Raw genomic sequence first — 23,162 nt, forward strand, 5'->3', positions numbered from 1 at the left:
GAGTAATAGGAAATTCACTTAAAGGTACAGTCCCTTATTATTTTACAGTGCCCTCCAAATTTCAAAATTCACTGGTCACTCCTGAGCCTTAAAACATTACCAGGGATTTGTTGCTGGTATTGAGCACTATAACAGAGTCATGTCAATTTTTTTTAAACACGTTGATTGATTACAGTGTTTATTCCAATGTGAAGATAATGGACTTATATATTCAACAGACACTGAAATGAAAATTGTTAAAGTAATTACAGACTAATTACTAGAGAATGTGGTTCAACCATTAAAATTAAAGGATCCACTATGAGCAATATGAGAAACCCTCTGTTCTGGTTCATTTTCTTCCATTAAAGTGACCACACTTCCTCTGCTGAAATAACTTCACTGTTGACATAATTTTCCAACTGCTGTGTTTTTCTCTGGGTTTTTATAGATCTGCTCTCAGGCTGTAAGTACTTTTAGCAATTGAGGCAAATGCCTGTGGTACATGAGCCTCTCATCACAGACCAGGCTTCAAGGAAGGAATCCCTTACTCTAAAGATGAAACACTGTGAACTGAGTATCACTAATCATGTTTTGATTTAAAAAACATCAAATCATGTAATGACTCTCAAACAAAAGCTATTAAGTTTAACCTAGTAGTGTTTGACTCTTGTCCTGTAGCTGTAGCTCTCTGTTATTCACTGCACAGAAGAAATAACAGGCCAGAATTAGTTTTAATTACATTTATTTATAATGAAAATCCAAAAAGATCCATCTCCAATACTGTCAAAAGCCAGTCCAGCTGTAATACACACTGACACATTCACTCTTCCTACAGATGTACTAACAGTCCTCCCACTGTGCAGATTGACAGAAACACTCAATTCAATGCAGGGTGCAGGGTTTTGATTGACAACATGTCAGCAAGTGTGATTTTACATTCAAATCAGCAAGACTTTTATATAATTAAATGTGCATTTGCTGCTGTCTGTCAGTGATTGTTGTTTGTCATTCAATTCATACCCAGTTCCTAAAAGCATTTCATAGGATTTCATCATTTTGATGCTGTTGTTAAAGCTTGTGCTTAGATAACAATATAATTAGATTGTTTTCACTTTACTGACTAAGAAAATGTCTTTTCAATAAGTCACTCAAGATAATTTTTCAAAAAAGCAAAATTTCACAAAAATGGCATAGAATTACAAGAGACTGAGTGACTGAACTAGTGAGGGGAGAAAAAGAGGTGATAGATAGATAGATAGTTTATTTGTCCCCCACAGAGGGTACATACAAACACAAACAAGTAAGACATACAGGATTATACAGAGTTATACAAAATACAGGATTACAGGGACACTTAATTACAGGGGTCACACAACAGAGACAAAAACATGGATTGACACTCTACATACCACAGACTGGATTTCTTGTAACTTAAGAGGAGGTTACTTATTTAAAGCTTATATGGCTACAAGAACAAAGCTTTTGCTAAAACAGATCTCTCTGCACATGGGTAGTCTATACCTACAGCCAGAGGGATGGGGGGTAAAGTGCTGGTAGAGTGGGTGGTCTGACTCATGTGTGATTGCGAGTGCTTTGCGGATCAGGGATGAGGAGACACAAATGGATAAGTTGGGGATGGGAATACCAATGAGTTTTCTGGCTAAATGAGTTATTTTTAAGTGTTAATTCTTATTGGTAACTACTGTAAGAACATGGAAAAAACAGATGTCACCATACAGAGTAACTGGTTCCATAACGCTACGGTACAGGAGAAGAAGATGGGGTTGGACCGACAGGTGGTTTCGTTTACGGATGGTTGTAAGTCTCTGTTGGTGACGCTTGTAAATGTCTATGGTATGCTAATTGAAGCTGAGGGTATTGTCCAGTGTAATGCCAAGGTATCTGAAAAACCTCTACCTTCCCTCCTTTGCTTTGATGGTGAGACTGAGGGGATGGACCAGTGTTGTTTTTTTTTTGTTGGGGGGGGGGGGTTATAAAGCAGTTGTATAGTTTTTGATATGTTAAGATGGAGAAAGTTATCCTCACACCATGTGCTAAAATGGGATATGCAAGGCACTAAAAATATATTTTCTCAATCAGCTTCTTGCTGTGAGTGATGCATGAATACAAAATTTTCTGCAACATTTAGAACAGTCACTTCACATGAGCGATTTCTGTATTGTGTTGTTCTCTATTCTCTCCTTACTGCTTTGAAGCAAGTTGTGCTCCTTTGGAAAAAGAAAAAGGTGATGTCACGAATTTCTGTGCACCAATCAGAGTTGAGCAGCACTTGAATCACTTGAAAGCTAGGGCGTGTTTGCTTCTATGAATTTACAACTGTCAATCAAATCTGACCACACCACACCCATACAGTCTTGATAAAAATGAGTTAGAGTTTTGACTCTTAAAGTATAACGCATCTGGTAATTTTCTATATTTTTTTTGTCAACAAATCTTGTGTGCAGAGCCAAACCAACAATGAACTGATCCTACTTACAAATATGTGTCCAAAGCCTGATATATCTTATTCCTCTGTGCTGTAGACCTCCATTGTTGTCCAAAAACTATTAAAAACACATCAGTTAGCCACACTGCTGCACTGGGTGTCATGTTCCTTTATTGTGAAGAGTTTGGGCACATTGGTTTGTTTAGAAATGGTATTATATATATATATATATATATATATATATATATATATATATATATATAATACCAGTAATCACTCTCCAGAGAGTAGTTCCGTGTAAGTCAGACGACATTGCGCACCACGGTTCCGTTTAAAGAGCTTTGCTAGCTCGTTGTGCTACATATCACAACCTCGTCACTTTGTATTACACAGAACATTGTAAAGAGCTTCAGTACTTTTTCCTAAACTTTGACTTTGTTTTTTAGTCATGAATATTTAATTTTATTGAGAGAAATGTATGATTTGAAACCAAAATTAGTAGGGCTTTAAATAATGTATCAAATTTGCAAAACTAATTAAAATAAGGAAATATTTGATCAAAGATTAAGTAAATAAGACCAAAATACTGGTCAAGCTTTCAGCCTCAGTTTTCAGTTCTTGAAAGTTTTCAATTCTCAATGTTTGACTAAAGTCTTTTTTCTTTTTCCCTCATGCAGTACTGTCTGGAAACTAATTGTGGACTGCAACTCAGCACTGTAATATCCAATTTTATGTAGATCTCTGTCTGTGTCTGATTTAAAGCTTGTTCTCAACTCAAAAAAGACTAAATGTGTGGAGCACAAGCCATTGATGTTCCCACACCTATCCATGCTCTAATTGTTTTTCTTTATGTAGTTTCTTCACATTTTTCCGCTTTTAATGCAATCAAATGCAAGTAATTGTGACTATGCAGGGTAAATAATTGGAAACAACTTGTGCATTCTTCCCTTAAAGTGTAAAAAAAAAATCACTGGGTTTGAGGAAATTTGTGAAAAACTCAGCAGACAAAGTGTTTGATGTTTCCTGTTTGTTAAAAATAACAGAAAAAAATGGTACAGCTGAACAGTTAGAGAAAAGAGCGCCACCTATAGATACTCAAGCTTCATCAACCGAGCATCCAGGGGAAGAGGACATGAGAGTGTCAGGCATATGTACAGTTTAACCAGTGATTTACACTAAATACCATAGTTACACTGTTACAAAAAACCATTAAATGTGTAAAGTCACTCTGTCACTGCGGAGGGTCTGGCAAGGATGAGACACACTAGAGTCCCTAGACTGCTTTTATTGTCACATTACCTTTCACTGCTCACTGGAAGACACTCCCACTGAAACTCGATCAAATATCCTGGAAACAGACAACCTCATCAATCTATCAAGCTGCTTGGTCACCATTCATTTTCTGAATAATGGCCTCCTTCTTTGTAGGCAATAACTCTGAGGAGTGTTGATGAGATCCAAGAACCGAACTGCTGGAAAATAGAGAATAATATTGTTTGTATTGCAACTGATGGCTGTAAACTGTTTCACTGTTATTTTATTGGCTCCTAATTTGGAAATTGGCCCTTTTTTTGCATTGAGCAGCACAGTTATGCTCAGAATCCATTGAGGATGTCACACCCTCTGCAATGTGCTTCCACACCTATTTGTTTCATTTCTCCCCACTTAGCCAGTGATGAGGATCAATCGAAACTCAGTTGTAAAATGCTGAGGTGGACTGAGTCCGCCAATCAATTTGAACTCATGATCTCCCACAAATGGATAGAAATGGACTGCTTTCCAACAAAGTGATGTAATAATCAAATTACCCTTAAAACTTGAGTTTTATTTTGTAACTCCAGCCATTGGTTCTAACAGTTATTGATTCCATTGTAGTCAGCAAAGTAGTGAGATCTGAGAGTGCAATGAGATCTGTACATCCAACAAGGCAAGATCCACAAGTAGGAACAAAGGTAAACAGTCAAATTATTGCCCAAAATGTCTTTTGTAAACGTCCATCACAATATAGATCAGCTTCCCATTTCAACTTTGACCTAAATGTTGATTTTTAGCAACTTTTATATAATCTGGATAAGCTGTCTGATTGTCTGACTGCTCGAGTTGTCTGATTTCTTTGTCGTGATGTCACCATGTTCCCCGATCTCATCAATTACTTTTGGTGAGTACAGTTTTTATAACTGAGCTGATGGCCAGGGCTACAGAAATACAACCCATGTTGTTGGAAACCATACTTTTCATTTAAACAGTTTTAACAGCTGACCTATGGATCACTCCTCTGCCTGATATTAACATGTGATCTGTATCTGGATATCTCATATAGATCCGTTATATGCTTCACAACTTTATTGTTTTGGTTCACTCTTACTGCTCTCCAGCAGCGGCAGGCACCTGTTTCCAGTGAAAAGCTGTAAAAACCCACTGTACACTACCTGCTCAGCACCAAACAGCAGACAGACAAAGTTAGCAACTTGCAGGTGAACAAAGTGGAGCATTTAGCAGCTAAAGAGCCAGATATGTTTCTCAGGAGTTGTTGGAGACCAAAACAGAGCTATAAGGAGAGAGAATATTGGACTTACATTAATCAGGCGAACAGAAACACAACTCTATGCTAGTATGCTAATGTTGCTCTATATCTGCTGGATGTGTAAATAAGCAACTGTTTGCTAACACAAGAACTTCATTAAGTGATGATTTGTTGTTGGTGTGTTTACAACTTGTTCCACTGCCTCCAAGTGGCCAAAAATGATTACTGCTTAAAGACATTTTAACAGCTGACATATGGATGTTAGAATGTCCTTGCTGGAAAGAAAAAAATTATAGCCGGGTAGCCAAACCAGCACTGGCACTAGTAAGCCTCTCCGTTGGCTCTGATTACCTTCAGCCTAGTTAGCTAATGGAAAAGTAGCCTTTAGATTCCTTTGGCTGTGAGGAGACCCTTGCCATGCAAGTCATAGTGGTCCCTCAAGAGTATCCCACTTCACGTGTCACTTCCCTTGACTTGAGGCACTTCATTTTAGTTTGTTGAAAAGTCCACTAGCTCTGTACACCTAAAAGGTGTAAATACCAGGTGTAAACGCAAAGGCTGTGATCAGTTTTTTCAGATACAGTTTTGAGGTTGCAGGTGGAAATGGGTTCATGACTTCTTTAAGAGACTGCAGCAAAGCCCTGAAATGAAAAATCACATAAGGATAATGAAAAATAGAGGTGCACCCAAGAAGAGAAAATCACCTTTATGAACTATGAGCTTAACGTCTATGTGTGGATTGTTTTGGGGGCTAAATGAAATATTTATTCTTGACATAAAGTTATCCAGTCTGCTCCGATGATGCATAGAGGCTTGCCTCAGGAGCTCCTGCAGGCCACATATCTTCACTGACCTTACTTCCATGTGGTTTGGTGCAGGTGTGCTACAGGCCCGCAGTGACACCGTGATGGATGGAGGTTCTTGGTCCAGCAGCGGGAACGGGAGGCCCCTCCGCTCACTGTTCCTCCGTCACCTTTGACCTCCACTTTCCTCCTACTTAAACACTGTCACAAAGCTGGGACTCAGAAGCTGTGGGGGCCTCTGGCGTGCAGCACTTGGGTGATGGTGAGTTCCAGAGAAGAGGAGGGAAGCTCAGGGGCCAAAGCTAACACCACAGGTAGTGTTTCACTACACCAAGCAGAAATTCAACATCAACACAAATGAGCCCAAATTTCTACCACATGATATCATGGAAGGATAGAAAACCATTAAATCGGCTCAGGAATTAGTTTTGATCTGATATCAGACAGATATTAACACTCCAGTTACACAAAATGACACAGAGGTCCTCAGCTTACCTTCAGGCTATCCTATCAACTTCTGTTTTTTATGTGTGGTCCATTGTTGTTATGCCCTGTGTGTGTCTGTATATGTGCCTGTGCATGCTTTTTTCCACTGGGTGTGTGTCTAGACTGTACGCTGTGCATGTGTGAGTCAGTGTTAATGAAAGGGTTTGAAGTTTAACACCTTTAACAACCAGCTCCCCTCTCTTCACAAGCAGAGATGTAGAGAAGGGCATAGCCAGCATCTTTTAAGGTTAAGGGGTAAATTCAGTGTATATCATGACTAAATGTATTTTAAACTGTTAAGAATCTCATATACTCAGTTTGACACATATCAATATAGTCTTCTTTACCCTCTCTTGCCTCTGTAAGCTGTGTCTTGCAGGAAAGACTTGACTACAAACCCAGCAAAGAACTCCATTGGACCTGACAGCTCAAAGGTTTGTTTATTTAACTTAATTGAAACTTTGCTTGGCTATATATGCCATTAAAGCAAAATATCAGCTTACATGACATGGGGCTGAACCCTCTACTGTATTATTGCCCTGAGACAAGAGAAAGTCTTTTTGACCCTCACTCCCTCCCATTTATACATATTTTCAGTTTTACATGTTGTAATATCTCATGACATGTAGCTATAATGTTGCAGCACCAGCAGTGGCAAAAGTGCCCGAAAAGATAAAGTTACCTATGACATCTTTAAATCAAGATAACTAGTTGTAGAAATTACAGCTTTGTGCATAAAGATTGATATATATTCCTAACCTGTGACTTTCCCTTTGTTGCCTCAAGGCTATGTTGTGCAGTTAGGCTACTTATTAAGACAACAATTTACTAAATGATGGAGATGTACTGATGATGACCCTGGCCAATGCTGCTGTAATATACACTGGTAATAATGGAGATTTTATAGTATAATGGGGCAAAATGGTCAGTTTCTACTGATAAATAGAGGTGGGGGTGGCGGTGGGGGGGGGGGGGGGGGGTCAATTGTTTGATACATTACCCTAATCTTCCCCTAAGTGTTAAGTTGAGCTCTGATTTATTGAAGCTCCATCTTGAAGAGGGACCAATGCCAAAATCTAGTTTTATGACCTTAACTATTTCAATTTTGTGCTCATATATTCCTAAATTTATGTTTCTAATAAAAATAACCACAAAACAAACCTGAAAACCTGCAGCCAGCACATACAAACTCTACGTACTGAATAGAGTGGGAGGAATGGGGGGTTAATTGGGGCCTATGCTGTTCATTTTTACCTCTGGGCCATCAAACGGATTGATCCAGCCATGCTTGTTGGCCCATGTGGGCCTGGAACCACCACAAAGTGTTCATTCATTCATTCTGGTGCCAAACTGATTCAAGTTATAGAAAATGGGAAAATAAAATAAATAAATGAATGGCTTCCTAGTCATTTCATAGCATTATGTGTTTTGCTGTCTTTCTGTTGGTGGTTACTTGCCTTGTAATGAATGTAGAAGTACAGAGTCAAATATGTAGACTTTTCATGTAACTGAAGTTCTTTACTGTGGTTGTGTCTTGACAGCCGAGCAAACCCCATCAGGTGATGAAGTCCATGAGATATGGTTCAAAGCATAAAAAAGCTAGTAAGGTGACCTTGAGTTAAGATAATTTGTCAAAAATAAATGTTATAGGCTCTTATAAGATCTGTTGGCTGTTATTAAGGAGGAGCAGCAGCAGGTTATCAGTTACAACTGATATTAACTGCCACAGGAACTGAGTATTACTGAGTCAGTCATAATCTGGTTTGGAGCCGCCCACAATTCAGGACTTGTAAACCATCCATGCAGGAAAGTCCCTGCGGATGCCTCATCCACTGAGAGGTGAAACAGCCTGTTTCAGCAACAGAACACTGTATGCAACACTACCAGACACAAGAACAGTTTCTTTCCTCACACCATCACTCTTATGTACATGCATGTACTGTAAATAAACCACTACTGTATTTATAGCAATCTATTACATTACAATACAAAGGAGTAACCACACAGTAGAATCACAGCTCTCTTTAATTTGAGTAGCAACATTTTGACCACCTATAGGTCTTCCTCAGGTAAATACCCAAGGGATGGAAAGGAGGAACATAGCAATGATATATTGTAGGCATATCTTGTCATTATGACCCATATAATTGTTTCTAGTGCCTCTGACACATATAATCCTAGCCTATAGGATTATATAGATATATATTTATTTTATCATACTTATCACTATTTCTGGTTTCCCCTTTGATCTATATGTACACATGACGTGATATTCTGTTTATATGAATGTTTTGATAGTTGATAATGTGTCCAAGGCTCACTTGAATCATACATGTGCTACAATTGAATTGATTCTCATATCCAGCACCTGTCCCAATGAGGATTTGTGGATGTACACTCGACTACTCCGACTAACTTATTACATTGCCCATACAGTATTTATTCAAGCATTCTTAGCACTCCTGGGCACATATGTGCTATTTGTTAACTTGTGTATTCATTTTATAGGAAACATTTGATGTGTATATTGACACAATATGCTGTTATCCATTTTTTCTTCTGTTGTTTTTACAGGATAAAAATCTGTAAACTGAAGGGTGAATGAGGTACTGTAGCTTGAGAGTAAGAGTTGTTGTACTCTCAATACCAAACTTAGGAAATATTTCAGATGGAAATGAGCAAAGCTTAAAAAGTGTTGCATTTAAGGCCACCTCCTCAGCTACTACCATCAATCTTCAGGGTACTTAGTTCAGCTCATGGCCCCAAACACTCTGGTTCCAGCCCTGTCAGCAGCAGCTCTGATGCAACAGTTTATCCAGTTTGTTTGGCTTTAGATTTCCATGCATCTTCCATCCAGATGGTCTTGAAAGAAACTGTCAACTTTTGAGGTTAAATTACTTTCTCGTAGTTTCAGTATGACTCACCAGCACCACTAACCAAGCATTCTTACACTCAGGAGCTTAAAGCATAAAGTTTGGCTGTATGACAGCATCGTATTCTTAGTCAGACCCACTACAAAAACTCTTCAGCCTCTTCTGTCCTCTTGAAAAACTTCACTGGCTCCTCCTGTTGCGTCTCCCCACTGCGCGCTGGATAAGCTGCTTCACTCATTCCTAACTGGAGGTCCAAAGCGCACAATGGCATTTAGGAGTTAGACCCAAACTTGTTCCCTCAGGATTTAACATCAAAATCTCTCTTAACTATTTGCTTTATGTGTGTTTTTAGAGTTTTTTGCACCAACTTTGTTTCTTTGTTCTCAGAGGTTTCAGATTTTGTTCTGTTTTGGTTTCTACTGTGCGTTTCTTCACTTCATCTATGTTAAAATGGAATATGAGGAGTTCCCTGGAGATATGCTATCAAGGTTTTAAGGTAAGATCGTCTATATTCATTACAATGATTTGAGCTGAAGTTATCAAATATTTAATAAGACCTTTGCCTGAAACCTCCGCTGCAGCGCAGTGTGCGTAATTTACCGGAGTTCATCCATTCATGCGGTGAGCCAAACTTGGGTTTGCCTCTTTGTTACTCAGATTGTTTTATTGCAGTTCCAGTTTTAATGATATTTTTACAAGGATATCAATTCGTGGTATGTTTTTGACTCCCCGTCACATTTTGTCCCGCGTATTTTAAACGGGATTTATAATAATAATAATTTTAATAATAATAATAATAATAGGCCTAATGCTGACGCTGTTAGCTAAGACAGCAATACTAGTAATTGCAGCATCAAAAGCAAAAGTAATAGTTTAGTTGAAATTAATGTAATAGTAACATAATAGTACCGATGTTGGTAACATTACTGTTATTGTAGTTATCAAACGGACAGCTGCTGTGACTGTAAACCCTCTGGATGAAGATGGACCTCCCCGCCATGTGCGTCCTCCAGACCCTGCTGGTGCTGATGATTTTGCCCCATGTTGCCTCTGCTCCTTGCCCCCGACCCTGCTCCTGCCCCCAGCCCACTGAGCTCCACTGCACCTTCCGCTCCCTCATCACCATCCCAGCTGCTGTACCTAAACATGTGGAACGCATGAATCTGGGGTCAGTCCTTTTGGCATCCTCAACAGTGACTTGGCATGCCTGTTAGTTTGCTACTGCCACTGGTTGGATTACACTCCTAATGCAGTATAACAAAGGGATTTTATATTCTGACAGACAATACTCAGCTCATGTATTGTCTCTCATGAATGAGTTCAATGTTTACTTACCACCCACTTTGGTTTTGTTGTTTCAGGTTCAACAGCATTAATAAGATCACAGAAAAATCACTTGCTGGCCTGAGGAAGCTGGAGCTTCTGATGGTTCATGGGAATGATGTCCACAGTCTGCCTGATGGAGTTTTCAGAGACCTCATATCACTGCAGGTACACTTAACACACTATGGGAATGAACTAATCACCATATTTATGAATGGCTGCTGTAGTTCAGGTTAAAATTGAACCCCAATGACAAAACTATATTGTTTCTTTGCACAAGCCTTGTGTGTTCTTTTATTTTACACAAATACTGGCCTTTTTTTTAGTTATTATATCATATCTACAAATTTGCTTGATCAGCAGAGACCAGCATCATGGCTGTATTCAAAAGGGTTAAAGAACAGCAAACATTTTATTTTGTCTCTCACCTGCTTTCTCTTATACTTTTTTACTTTTACTGTTTAAATGCCAAAAATAAACCTGAAACATGAATTAAAATCCAAAAAAATCCAAAAACATGACATTCAATTATTCAATTAGATGTCAAAATGTGAATCTAAAGGAGCATTTTAAAAAAAGCTTGGCACAAAAAAAGTATCAATCTGATTTATATAATAACATAGCAACTGTAGCAGAAAATAGTACAACACATGACACAAGTTTGTTTGTTTTTTACATAAAAATATTTTTTTAATGTCATGTGAACCATAATTTCCCCTTAAATGTTCCTTTAACAAGATAATCACATACATACATGTTCCGTGTGTTCTTGTTCCAAACCTTTTCTGTTAAATGAAGCTTATATTGACTGAAATATGGCTGCATCGTTACATTAAATAAACATATTCTAGATGTGCTGTTCAGTATGTGTCTCATCTTAGAAAAATTTAGGATCAAAGATTTCAGATGAATGCCTCTGGGTGGGTGCGACAGGGTTAAATAGGTTCACAATTTCATGATTAGTAATGATGACTTTCTTTCTTTTTGTTGCTTATTGGTTTAGATGTTGAAAATTAGCTACAATAAACTGAAGGAAATCAACAGACACACCCTTCAGGGTCTGTGGGCTTTGGCCAGGTTACACCTGGATCACAACCATCTGGAGTTCATACACCCAGACGCCTTCCAGGGCCTCACCTCCTTGCGACTGTTGCAGCTGGAAGGCAACCGTCTTCAGCAGCTCCACCCAGCCACCTTCACCACCTTCACCCTGATGGACTACTTCCACGTCTCCACCTTGAGGCACCTCTACCTGTCAGACAATGGGTTAATGTCACTGCCCTCCAAGCTGGTGGCAACCATGCCTCAGCTGGAGAATCTGTTCCTCCATGGAAACCCGTGGACGTGCGACTGCAACATGAGGTGGCTCCATGACTGGAATAAAACCTCACCAGGTTAGATTTTGAAACTCAGCACTTGCCACTAAAGAAAAAAACTGAGACTTTAGAGCATATCAAATAAATCAGAACATTCATAGATAACTCTGCTTCATGGTCTAATTTGACTGCGTTGTTATTGTTTTTGCTGCAGGTGTCTTGAAATGTAAAAAGGACAGGGCACTCCCTGGTGGCCAGCTGTGTCCTATATGCTCCTCTCCCAGGCACCTCCAGAGTAAAGAGCTCCAGGCTGTGGAGAACCTGGTCTGTAGCCGCCCCATCATCAGCTCTATTCACAGGACAACCCTACCTGAGGACGTTGAGAGTGAGGTAATGACCACAGAGGATTTCAGAGAACCATTTGGCAACATCTCCCTGGGCCTGTCAGACGAACATGGGAACGAGGTGGATCTGGAATGTAGCATTGGTGAACCTAGAGAGCTTACCAAGATCAACTGGGAGCAAGTGAACCAACTCCAGCTGGCGTCCAACATCACATTGTCAGTGGATCTTGAATGTCCTGTTGATAGAGAAAAGTATGAGCGACTGTGGAGATTAATTGCATACTACAGCAACGTGCCAGCCCACTTACAAAGAGAGATTATGCTCAGTAAAGATCCTTATCCAACCTATGTGTATAGACAGGATTCTGAGAAGGATGCCCTGTACTACACAGGTGTTAAGGTTAACATCATGGCCCAGGCAGCGTGGCTGATGCAGACATCTATGGACCTTCAGCTGAACAGACTTCAATCATCAGGCAAGATGGTAAAGTTGATCTTGAGCACCTACTTGTCAGAGATAGTGGACGTGGAGTTGGTGCGGAGACAGAGGAGGACATGGGTCATGATCGAGTCAACAAACACGACTCGAAAAGTGTTTAGTGCTATCCTGGGAAGCCCAAGTCAAATGTACTGTAATGTGCACAGTTCTGACCAACCAGTTATCCACTGGATGCTGCCAGACGGCTCCAAGATGGAGGCACCGTATAGCAGCCCAGACAACAGGGTGTCTGTGTCCACTGATGGACGGCTGGTCATTAAATCTGTCAGCCATGCAGATACAGGAATTTACTACTGCCTTGCCAAGGTTCATGGAGACCTTGCTGTCCTGTCATTCCAGCTGACAGTGCAGGAATCCTCTAGCCCTCCTCCAGGGGAAGATGCCTCACTTACACCTATCGAAGGATTTGCAGGAAACCCCATTTCCCTGCCTTGTACTGCATCTGGATCCCCTGATGCTGAAATTAACTGGATTCTACCAAGCAGCAACATAGTTAGTTTCCAAGCCAATTCCACCAGAGCATTAGTCTATTCAAACGGCACTCTGCATATCCCACAGACTCAGTTATTGGACAGTGGTTATTATAAATGCATTGCTATGAATCAGCATGGTGTGGATACAGTGGCTACAAAAATCACTTTAGTAAGGCGCAAAGGGATGATAAGGCCTTTGAGGAAGTTTCCAGTACAACCTCAGTCAGCTTCAGGGGTCAACACTAAGATTAAAGTCCCAACAGAGGACACAGAGGAGGCATCAGGGGACACTGAGGTTACTCGGGAGGGGGCTCCAAAGGGCCGCCTGGATCCTTTGAGAAGGAGAGTTCCAGGAGGTGTGGCACCAGGTAGGAGGGGTGTACATCCATCAAGGAGTATGCGGCAGAGACAACCGGTGCTTCGAAAACCAACAGGATCACGTGTTGACGACAGTAAGAATACAGTTGAAAACAGGAGGAGGATTAATATGTCAAAGAGTAAAATAGACCCAGAGAAGTGGGCTGATATTTTGGCTAAGATTAGGGACAGAAATGCTCAGAATACTGTGACACCTATCTCAGAACAGCACACAACAGAAAGGAAACCGACAGAGCAGACAACACAGTCACAAGAAAATATTGAAGGATCATCAGATGGCGTGGCTGTGCAAGAGAAAGACGGCCAAGTTTATTCCACAACACCACACATTCCAATACAACATACACAAATGAAAACTAATAAACACATTACACAAGGCCAAGGCACATATGTGACTTCTAAGAGCTACACCACACATAATATACATGATATGATATCAAACAGCAGTTACACACATGGCATGCATGCTACAGCAAAGCCTCATACAACACAGAGTACGTACGATGTACAGCACACAACTCGTGATACAAACTTGGAGCTACAAACTACTTCAAGCAGTGTTTTTTCACTCCCACAGACCACATCTGTTACCCTACATGCTGTCACTTTTTGGCAGGCTAACACAAACACTGCAAGTAGCAGCAGTACATTTTCTCTACAAGAAAACCATAGCACAAATACAGATGTTGATGGAGTCAAAACAGCTGATTGGTTCAAGGCATCGGAGCGGAGTAATAATATAGATAGACCGAATGTTGTTGCCAGCTCTAATAATGACAGAGAACTCTCTTTGAGTGGAAGTCAGATTATCCCTTCAGTCAACCCAAATGAATCAGAACCAAGCCAAGAAGGAAATGGAAAATATCATAGTGAGACTGTAACATCACAGCCGCATACTCAGCCACAGGCCACAACACTTGATGATTTTCAATCTCAAGCAATGACCACAACAACATCTCACACAACTAATATTGTGTCCACTACAACTAGAAGGAAGGAGTTTGAAGAACAGTCACCCCCACGCCACCGACAACATAACTCTCGGAGAAGGAATGGGAGTCAAAGAAGAAAGCCAAACAGAAGGAAGCAAAAGCTGAATAAACCCACCCAGTTTATTACCACCACATCAGAAAATTCTCCCCTAGCAACAGTCAGGACCACTGCCTCTACAAAGCTAAAAATAGAACTATTAGAAGTAACAACAGCCAATTTCAATACCACTGTTCCATTCACTGACAGCCAAGCAGTGTCATCAGGCAGACTGAGTCATAAAGAAAGCACAGTCTCCAGGCATGACGACGAGGCAGCCACCAAACCCTCCTCACTACCAGCTTCTCCCCTGGAAACAAAGGACAGCCCTCTACCTCTGGCCAAACCACTATTCAAAAGCACATCAGTGGCACCATCATTTCCAACAGCCTCTCCAGAAGCAGGTCACGGAAAGACAAGTTCTCAAACAGCCTTGGGAATCTCAGAGAGTGCATCTCCCTCAGAGCACTTGGATGTGCTCACATCAGCCGTTCAGCAGAGTTTTATGGGTAGCTCTCTTCCACCTGTTAAACCCTCAGAGGAGACTCAAACAGAAAGCATTACGGGAGACCTTGAACCTGTGCCACGGTTTGACAGTTCCTCTGGGGGTCTTCACACTGCAACGCAAGTACAAACAGATTTCAAGAAAAATCAGTCAGGCCATCAATACACACCCACCAAAAAGGCTGAAGAGATTGGCAAGCATTTTTCACTGTTGCAATCTCAATCTACCTCAGCTGATTCCTTGGTTGTACATGAAATCATTGCAACCTCTGGCACATATACTCCAAGTAGTTCAATTACAACACCAAGCATGCTTTTTGAGGGTGTTTTGAAGACAGTACAGGTTACCGCAACAACACCTACAGTCCGTGAGAGATCTTATCATAGTTTCAGTCAAAATAAGACCACAGGTAGTGAGTCAGGGGTAGATCAGCATCTTAAGGAAACTGGACTTAATGTTGATGCTCCTATCACAAGTACCACCGTTACAACACCTCCCTCTGCAACTTCATCACTGCCTGATCCTTTGATCCTACCTAGTGTGGTGCCACATGTCACACTGCCCAAAATATCTTACGGAGGAGCTGAAATGGGCCCTTCACTGCCAGCCACCAACCGGGAAGCTCCAAGAATCAACGGCATCCCAGACAACCACACTCAAGACCAACAAATCCAACCCATCACCACGTCAGAGCCTAAGACAATATCAGACTCACATCCTGAAACCCAATCACCTGACCACAAACTGGCTCTATTTATTAGTACAAATCCAACTTCTACAGCCCTACAACTGACCAACAGGCAGACAATCAAGCAGACAACTACCCCTACCCCAACAATTACTGCAATCCAGACTGATCCATCCAGAGAGGGACTACTAACAAGCACTCAGGATGTGTCCATAAAACAGCAGCTACCTGAACAAGGATCTATTCCAAGGGGGAAGCCAAGGATAACCAAGAGTAATTTCCAGACTTTCACTGTGAAAGCTGAAACAGATGCTCAGCTTCCATGTGAGGTTGTGGGCGAGCCGATGCCCTTCCTGTCATGGACTAAAGTTGCTAGTGGTATGTATGACTCAACCTGATAACTTAGCTTTACATACATTTTCAGGTCAGCCTTGGCCATCCCTTCTTTACAGTTACTATAGAAAATGGAAATGATTATAGTATAGTATATATAGTGTAATCACATAGTGCGTAAGAGCCCAGAAAACAGGTTTTAACACTTGATGATACAATACTATCCTTTAACTATAGCTCAAAAATACAGTGCAAACACCTGCCATCTTCCATATATTTCAGCTGCATGTTACTGTGAAATATAATCTAATGTTAGATCAAAACAATTTCCAAAGATGTCTGAATGGACATTTTTACATGTCTATCACATTGTGGAATGTCTGCCAAATTTGCAAGGAATTTCTCCATTATTTTTGTTAAGGATTCAATATGGTTAGACATTCATCATCAGTGAAGATATATTTTCCATATGTTCATGATATTACATGATTATAGCACAGCACAGTGTTCACACATGACCTCCAGAATGGATCATAAATGAGAATCATAAAGTGTGACACCACAAAAAGTTTTTTTTTTCTTTTTAGGCTACTTTATTATTAATCAGAGGAAGCCATGCTATTTTATGCAGATATTAAGGTTGGAAATATGTATTTCACAGTCCACAGCTAAATATATTGTTACCTGGGGTCTACTGCACAACTAGGAGAACATCTTCTTGCTTATTACATGGCAACTTGGTAGCAATCAAGATCAACACTGTCACCAGACAGAATGTTGATAGTGATACTATTTTTGATACTGCAAATACAGAATAAATAATGAATACAACTACACTACAAGTGATATCACTTGAAGCAATTTATCACACTTTGCACAGCTCTCTCTGGAGCCACAAAAGGTTTTATACAACTTTTTTCACATGTGAAATAGTACGCCCCAATACCTTTAAACATAATTTGTTGTGTAAAATCAATAGACATCCCCTTTATGGTTAGGAAAAGCAAAATATAAAGTACGAGAAGCTGAACATAGGGTGAGGTCCCTAGGAAAAAAAATGACATTAAAACAAATTAAGTTAAGCTAAGTAAGTATAGTCAAAAACTGAAATAAGGACTCTATGTCAAAGTCTTCAGGCCAATCAGAAATGGGTATTTTCCCTGCACATAGTATACAGTTCTTTGTAAGATCTGACACCCTCATTGTGTTGGTTCTCTCCTACTTTTAACATTATCCATTCTATAATTTTATACTTTGCATATTTTACATGTCGGTCTTTCTACTCATGCAGGGGCGAGTATTGCTCAGAACACCAGGGTCCAGAGGTTTGAGGTCTATCTGAATGGTACATTAATCATCAGGAACACACAGCCCATGGACGGGGGCCAGTACCTGTGTATGGTCCAGAACCAGTACGGTACAGACAAGATGGTGGTCAACCTTGTGGTCCTGTCTCAACACCCGCGGGTCCTCCAACCTCGGCACAGAGACATCACTGTGCATCTAGGTAGCAACACTGATTTGGAGTGTAAAGTTGAGGGGCACCCTACACCCCGAGTTACATGGGTGCTCCCTAACCATGTCCACATGGTTGCTGCTCCACTTGGTATTGCCTCTCAGCAGCGTGTGGCCATCCTGAGTAATGGAACCCTGCGGATCAGCCAGACCAGTTACACAGACAGAGGAATTTATAAGTGCATTGGTAGCAGTGCAGCTGGAGCAGACACAGTCTCAGTCCGCCTTTACGTCTCAGCATTGCCACCTGTGATTCAGCAGACACAATATGAGAACAAAACACTTACAGAGGGCAGCACTGCCTACATCCACTGCACTGCCACAGGTGCCCCCCAACCTGTCATCCGCTGGCTCACACCTGATGGCGTACAGCTCACTGCTTCCCAATTTGTTACTGGAGGCAATCTTTTTGTATTCCCCAATGGGACTCTCTACATGCGTGGACTGGGCCTGGGGAATGCTGGAAGATATGAGTGCACAGCCAGTAATGCAGTGGCATCCAGCAGAAGAGCAGTGATCTTAAGTATAAGGAGGAATCCATCCTCTGCCAAGGCTAGCATCACCTCATCATCTCCCCAGAGAACAGATGTGATCTATGGGGAGAAGCTGCTGCTCAACTGTGTGGCAACCGGTCAGCCAGAGCCCCGAACCATCTGGAGGACGCCCTCAAAGAAGCTAGTAGATAATCAGTACAGGTATTGTAAGAAATCATTGTAAGCAAGCATTAACAAAAGCACAAGCTTTTTAATCCTCGGTGAAATACATAAATGCCTACATTTATGATCCTCTGAATGCCATTATTTCTACTGTTATTACAGTTTTGACCCCAGGATCAAGGTGTTTTCCAACGGGACCATAACTGTCCATTCTGTGACCGACAAGGACAGTGGTGATTACCTGTGTGTGGCACGTAACAAGATGGGTGATGACTATGTTCTGCTGCGGGTCAACGTGCTGACCAGGCCAGCCAAGATTGAGCAAAAGCTGCAGCGATCCAGTCAGGAGGTGGTGTACGGTGGAGACCTCAAGGTGGACTGTGTGGCATCTGGGCTCCCCAATCCTGAGATAAGCTGGGCACTGCCGGATGGCACCATGGTCAACCCAGTCAAACAGAGGGATAGTGTCAGTGGGGGGCGCAGTCGCAGGTATGAGCTGCTTAGTATTAGTGAATTTTAGGATTTAACTTTCACTTCTAGAAGGCACCTCTATTGGCCTGTATCACAAAGGGAGTCCAGCTTAGTCTGCCTCCCTACTGTTGTATACTTATAATTAGTGTTGATTCAACTTTATGGTTATTTTGGAGGTTGTAGTACTTCGGTAGTGTGTTAGGTTATACCAAGGAGTGTATCTAATATCTTGTCCACCCCACTGATATCAATGATGGTAGACTTTCAACTGAACCTGCTAAACTTCTATCCTGGTTAAAAGTGAGCTAGACTTATGAAATTTTTATTCCATTAAACTGACACCTTATTGTCCTCCCCCTATACCCTAAAAATACTGGTGTGAAAATCAGAATATATGCTGGCTTATTTTTATATTAAGAAATCTCCAAATTCTTGTTAAACTGTGCTATTAACATATCTTAGGATAAAAACACTTAAAAATTTCAATAGCAAACCTTTCACCTTTGATGCTTTTTGTCACTGTTTAACTACATGAAGGCATGTGTACTACATAAAGAATTTTTACACGCATCTCCAATTTCTGAAGCTGAACCAACCAGTGTGAGCACTGATACACAAATAAAGAAGTTTGGGGTTTACAGCTCATGACTGATGCTCCTACTTTACCACAAAGATCTTCAGCACCTTAAGATCCTTATGTGGATCTAAATGTTGCAATTTAATGAAATCCTAGTTCATCCAGAACTAATGACAGAACTGAATAGAGCATGCAGTTGTTTTTGCAGTATGAATAATTTGTACTTGTTGTTTGGGTAAAAATTAATTGAAAAATTAATGAATGGATGTGTGAGAATTCCTGAATTTGTTGTAAATGTAGTTGACTACATCCATTTTGGAGGGCAGCCAGCCAACAGTGAAGTCACTGCCAATGCAGTAATATTTCACGTCTTTAGCCCTTGCATTGCATCTCCTCATTCAAAACGTTTCAGAGTTAAGTCCAGCTGTAAGATTGCACTGATTTGACATGTGGATTAATTTCTGTTGATGAACCAGTCTGACCTGTTCTCTTAAAAATACTAAATAATTCTTGAACTGACCCATCAATACTGGGCAGTGGTGTTCCTACAAAACCCAAATCTTTAGCTTTGCTAGTTTGTCTTATTTAACAAAAAACCTGCCATTAATCAATTAAGACATTTTAAGATATATTAGAAATGGCCAAATGCCATTACTTCATCAAATTATAACTGGGCTCACTTATTGGAAACTACTCCCCGACTGTGCTACAGTGGCAGCTCCCCACCTTAAGATTAATGACTCATCACTTCCACAGAAAATTACTTCAAGAACCAATTTTGGCATGTGCTGCTACAATACAAAAACTCCTTCATACTTCAGCTGTATTTATTGTCTTCCACTCCAGTCATCAAAGTGTAACTATCTGTATTCCTCTCTTCCCCTTCTCTGCCCAAACTTTATGCAGGTATGTAGTGTTTGACAATGGGACACTGTACTTCAATGATGTTGACATGCGAGAGGAGGGTGACTACACCTGCTATGCCGAGAACCAGCTAGGCAAAGATGAGATGAAGGTCAAAGTCAAGATCAAGGTTTCAACTGCTCCACCAAAAATCCAGAATAAAGACCAAAAGATCATCAAGGTTTTCTACGGTGAGACAGTGTCACTGAGGTGTAATGCCAAAGGGGAACCAATGCCAGTCATCACGTGGATATCCCCAACAAATAGAGTAATCTCCCCTACCTTAGACAAATACCAGGTCATAAATGATGGGACATTGGTGGTTCAGAAGGTACAACGTTTTGATGGAGGTAACTACACCTGCACAGCCAGAAACAGTGCAGGACAAGACCATAAAGTCATCATGCTGGAGGTCATGGTAACACCTCCAGTGATCAATGGCTTGAGAGGCACTGAAAATGCCATTAGGGTGGACACAGTCCAGGATCAGCGGAAATTGGTGGATTGTGTGGCAAAGGGAACTCCTACCCCTCGCATCATGTGGGTCCTACCAGGAAATATTATCCTCCCTGCACCATACTACAGCAACAGAATGGCAGTTCACCGGAATGGAACCTTGGAAATCCGGTCACCTAAGAGGACAGACTCAGGGCAGCTGGTTTGTATCGCTCGTAATGAAGGAGGGGAGGTCAGGCTGGTCGTTCACTTGAATGTAAAGGAGCTTGTCGAGAGGCCACAAATTAGAGGCCCCAAAACAGATAGCCTATCACTGAATGTGGGGAATGCCCTAACGTTGAACTGCTCCTTCGAGGGCACAATGTTACCTCACGTCACTTGGATCCTACCCAACGGTACACCTTTGCTGAGTGGTGCTCGGTCCTCTAAGTTTTTCCACCGGCCAGATGGCTCTTTGATTATCAGTAATCCGTCTATTGCTGAAGTTGGTACGTACCGCTGCCTGGGGCGTAATTCTAGAGGACTTGTGGAGAGTATCATCACATTGTCTCCAGGGAGAAAGCCGGAGATCAACAACAAATACAACACTCCTGTCAGCGTTATGAATGGGGAGACCCTTTTGCTCGATTGTCAAACCAGTGGTGAACCCCTCAGACTAACATGGACATTACCCAGTGGGGTTGTCCTCAACAGGCCGCAGAGAGCTGGGCGATATGCTGTACTGTCCAATGGAACACTTGCCATCCAACAAGTATCAGTTTATGATCGGGGGTCCTATGTTTGCCGAGCTGCAAATGAGTATGGCAGCTCTCAGCTGTCTGTGTCAGTAATTGTGATTGCGTACCCACCTCGTATTACTAATGGTCCTCCCTCTGTAACTTATGCCAAGCGTGGAGTCGCTGTTCAGTTGAACTGCATAGCAACTGGGATCCCTAGAGCAGAGGTGGCATGGGAAACACCTGATAAAACCCGCTTGGCTGTCACTGCACAGCCACGCCTTTTTGGAAACAAGTACCTCCATCCACAAGGCTCCCTCATTATCCAGAATCCAACAGAAAGAGATGCTGGTGTCTACCGATGCACAGCCAGGAATGCCATTGGCATAGACTCTAAAGCTACACTTCTCAATGTGTTCTGAAAAATGTCACTGTTCATCATGATCCATCGCCATACTGTATGCCCAAGCAACTGCCCAGTTAAAAGCAGCTAATGTTTTTAATTCTCAAAATGTTGTAAAAACTGCTGTCACATTGATAAAAGAATGACTTGATTGAAAACTGCAGTGCTATAGAAGCCATGAATTGATGATATTTTGTATGCTGTAGTTGATCATTTCCACTATTTTGTGTGTAATCCAAATCACTGAGAAATATAAGTGGACCTCCCATTTTAGAGCATTTAGTTACTTTTCATAGTAATTTTGCTATAGAAATGTTGACCATGGGGAAAAACAGACTAAATTAATACTTTGCTTTGACATACGTATGTTCACCTGTCCCCATTCACCGATTGCAATTTTTCAGTGTAGCACTGCATTATTATAATAGTTTTTGCATGTAGACAGTTGCCATGTTCTTGTAAGTTTATACCATCAACCATCTAATTGTTGGGTTTTACAGCTTATGACCAGCTTTTAGCTAATAACTTAAGTACAGTGGTGACCTTTACCAAATGATAGCATTATAAGCATTAAAATGATTTCATGTAATGGCACTACTAAATGGTCAGGGTTGTCTGGCTCTATGCTGTTAGCCCTATGCTCTCTAACCACCATAGCAAAGCCAAATTTAAATAAAACATATAGGCACGTTTCTCAACTTCTCTATATTTCAAATCACTCAGGGAAGTGGGGGACATAAAGGAAAAACTCCTCTATACTCCTACTATGCTTGGAAAAAAGAGAAATAACCAACCAATCAAGTAACGACTATGATCTACTATGTCATCACCTCATGCAATCTGGTGAACACTCCATAAAATGTGCTTGAAGGGCATAAATTCGCAAAGGTGATGTTGATTTCATTCCAATGAAGTAGAAAGCACTCAGAGTGCACTCCTATGCCAAGACTGCAGAGCATTCAATTCTTTATTTTAATAACAAAGAGTTGTTCAGAATCTGCATCCGCATCCAGAAATCATCAAAATACAGATACTATTATGTTGCTGAAGCACCACCATAGGCGTAATGTTATCATTCAGAGTTCATATTGAATGTATCATCTCAATCTGATTGTGTATTGTGTTCAAGAGTCATGGCAATTTGTCAAATTTGTCAGTGTGTTTTTTTAGTAGTGTTTGACATCCCTTGCTCACTAACAGACAGACAAATGGGACCAAAAACATAACATGGAAGAGGCTGCAAACCATATAAGTAAGTATATGGTTTACTTATAAGTATATGAGTAGTAAACTGTGGAATCTGAGTAACATGAAGTTAAAATTGAATGTTTCCCCTTTTATATTATCCTCAGCATTTTGGGGACTACTAGGCAAGTGGAAATGTAACAGCCTACAAAATAACATCATTTTTGCCTCTATAAGCTGCGCTCAAGGTGTTAAACATTAAAGCAATTGATCCTTTG

At 40.9% G+C, this 23,162-nt stretch overlaps 1 protein-coding gene across 2 annotated transcripts; it reads left to right on the forward strand.

The window, feature by feature from the left end:
- The first annotated feature begins 8,538 nt into the window (after nucleotides 1–8,538).
- On the forward strand, nucleotides 8,539–23,160 carry mxra5a (matrix-remodelling associated 5a). 2 transcript variants are annotated; one of them, XM_044345354.1, is made up of 8 exons: nucleotides 8,539–9,610; nucleotides 10,053–10,282; nucleotides 10,476–10,605; nucleotides 11,441–11,831; nucleotides 11,968–16,047; nucleotides 17,294–18,212; nucleotides 18,336–18,662; nucleotides 20,128–23,160. In XM_044345354.1, the coding sequence occupies exons 2-8, from the start codon at nucleotides 10,092–10,094 to the stop codon at nucleotides 21,716–21,718; spliced, it is 7,629 nt and encodes a 2,542-aa protein (XP_044201289.1). In that variant the 5' UTR covers nucleotides 8,539–9,610; nucleotides 10,053–10,091; the 3' UTR covers nucleotides 21,719–23,160. The 2 variants fall into 2 exon arrangements, with proteins under 2 accessions (XP_044201289.1, XP_044201290.1); XM_044345355.1 differs by lacking the exon at nucleotides 8,539–9,610 and having other exon boundaries at nucleotides 10,006–10,282.
- The last annotated feature ends 2 nt before the right edge of the window (nucleotides 23,161–23,162 follow it).

The sequence above is a fragment of the Thunnus albacares genome, chromosome 24 (genome assembly GCF_914725855.1).
Source record: "Thunnus albacares chromosome 24, fThuAlb1.1, whole genome shotgun sequence".
Lineage (NCBI taxonomy): Eukaryota > Metazoa > Chordata > Actinopteri > Scombriformes > Scombridae > Thunnus > Thunnus albacares.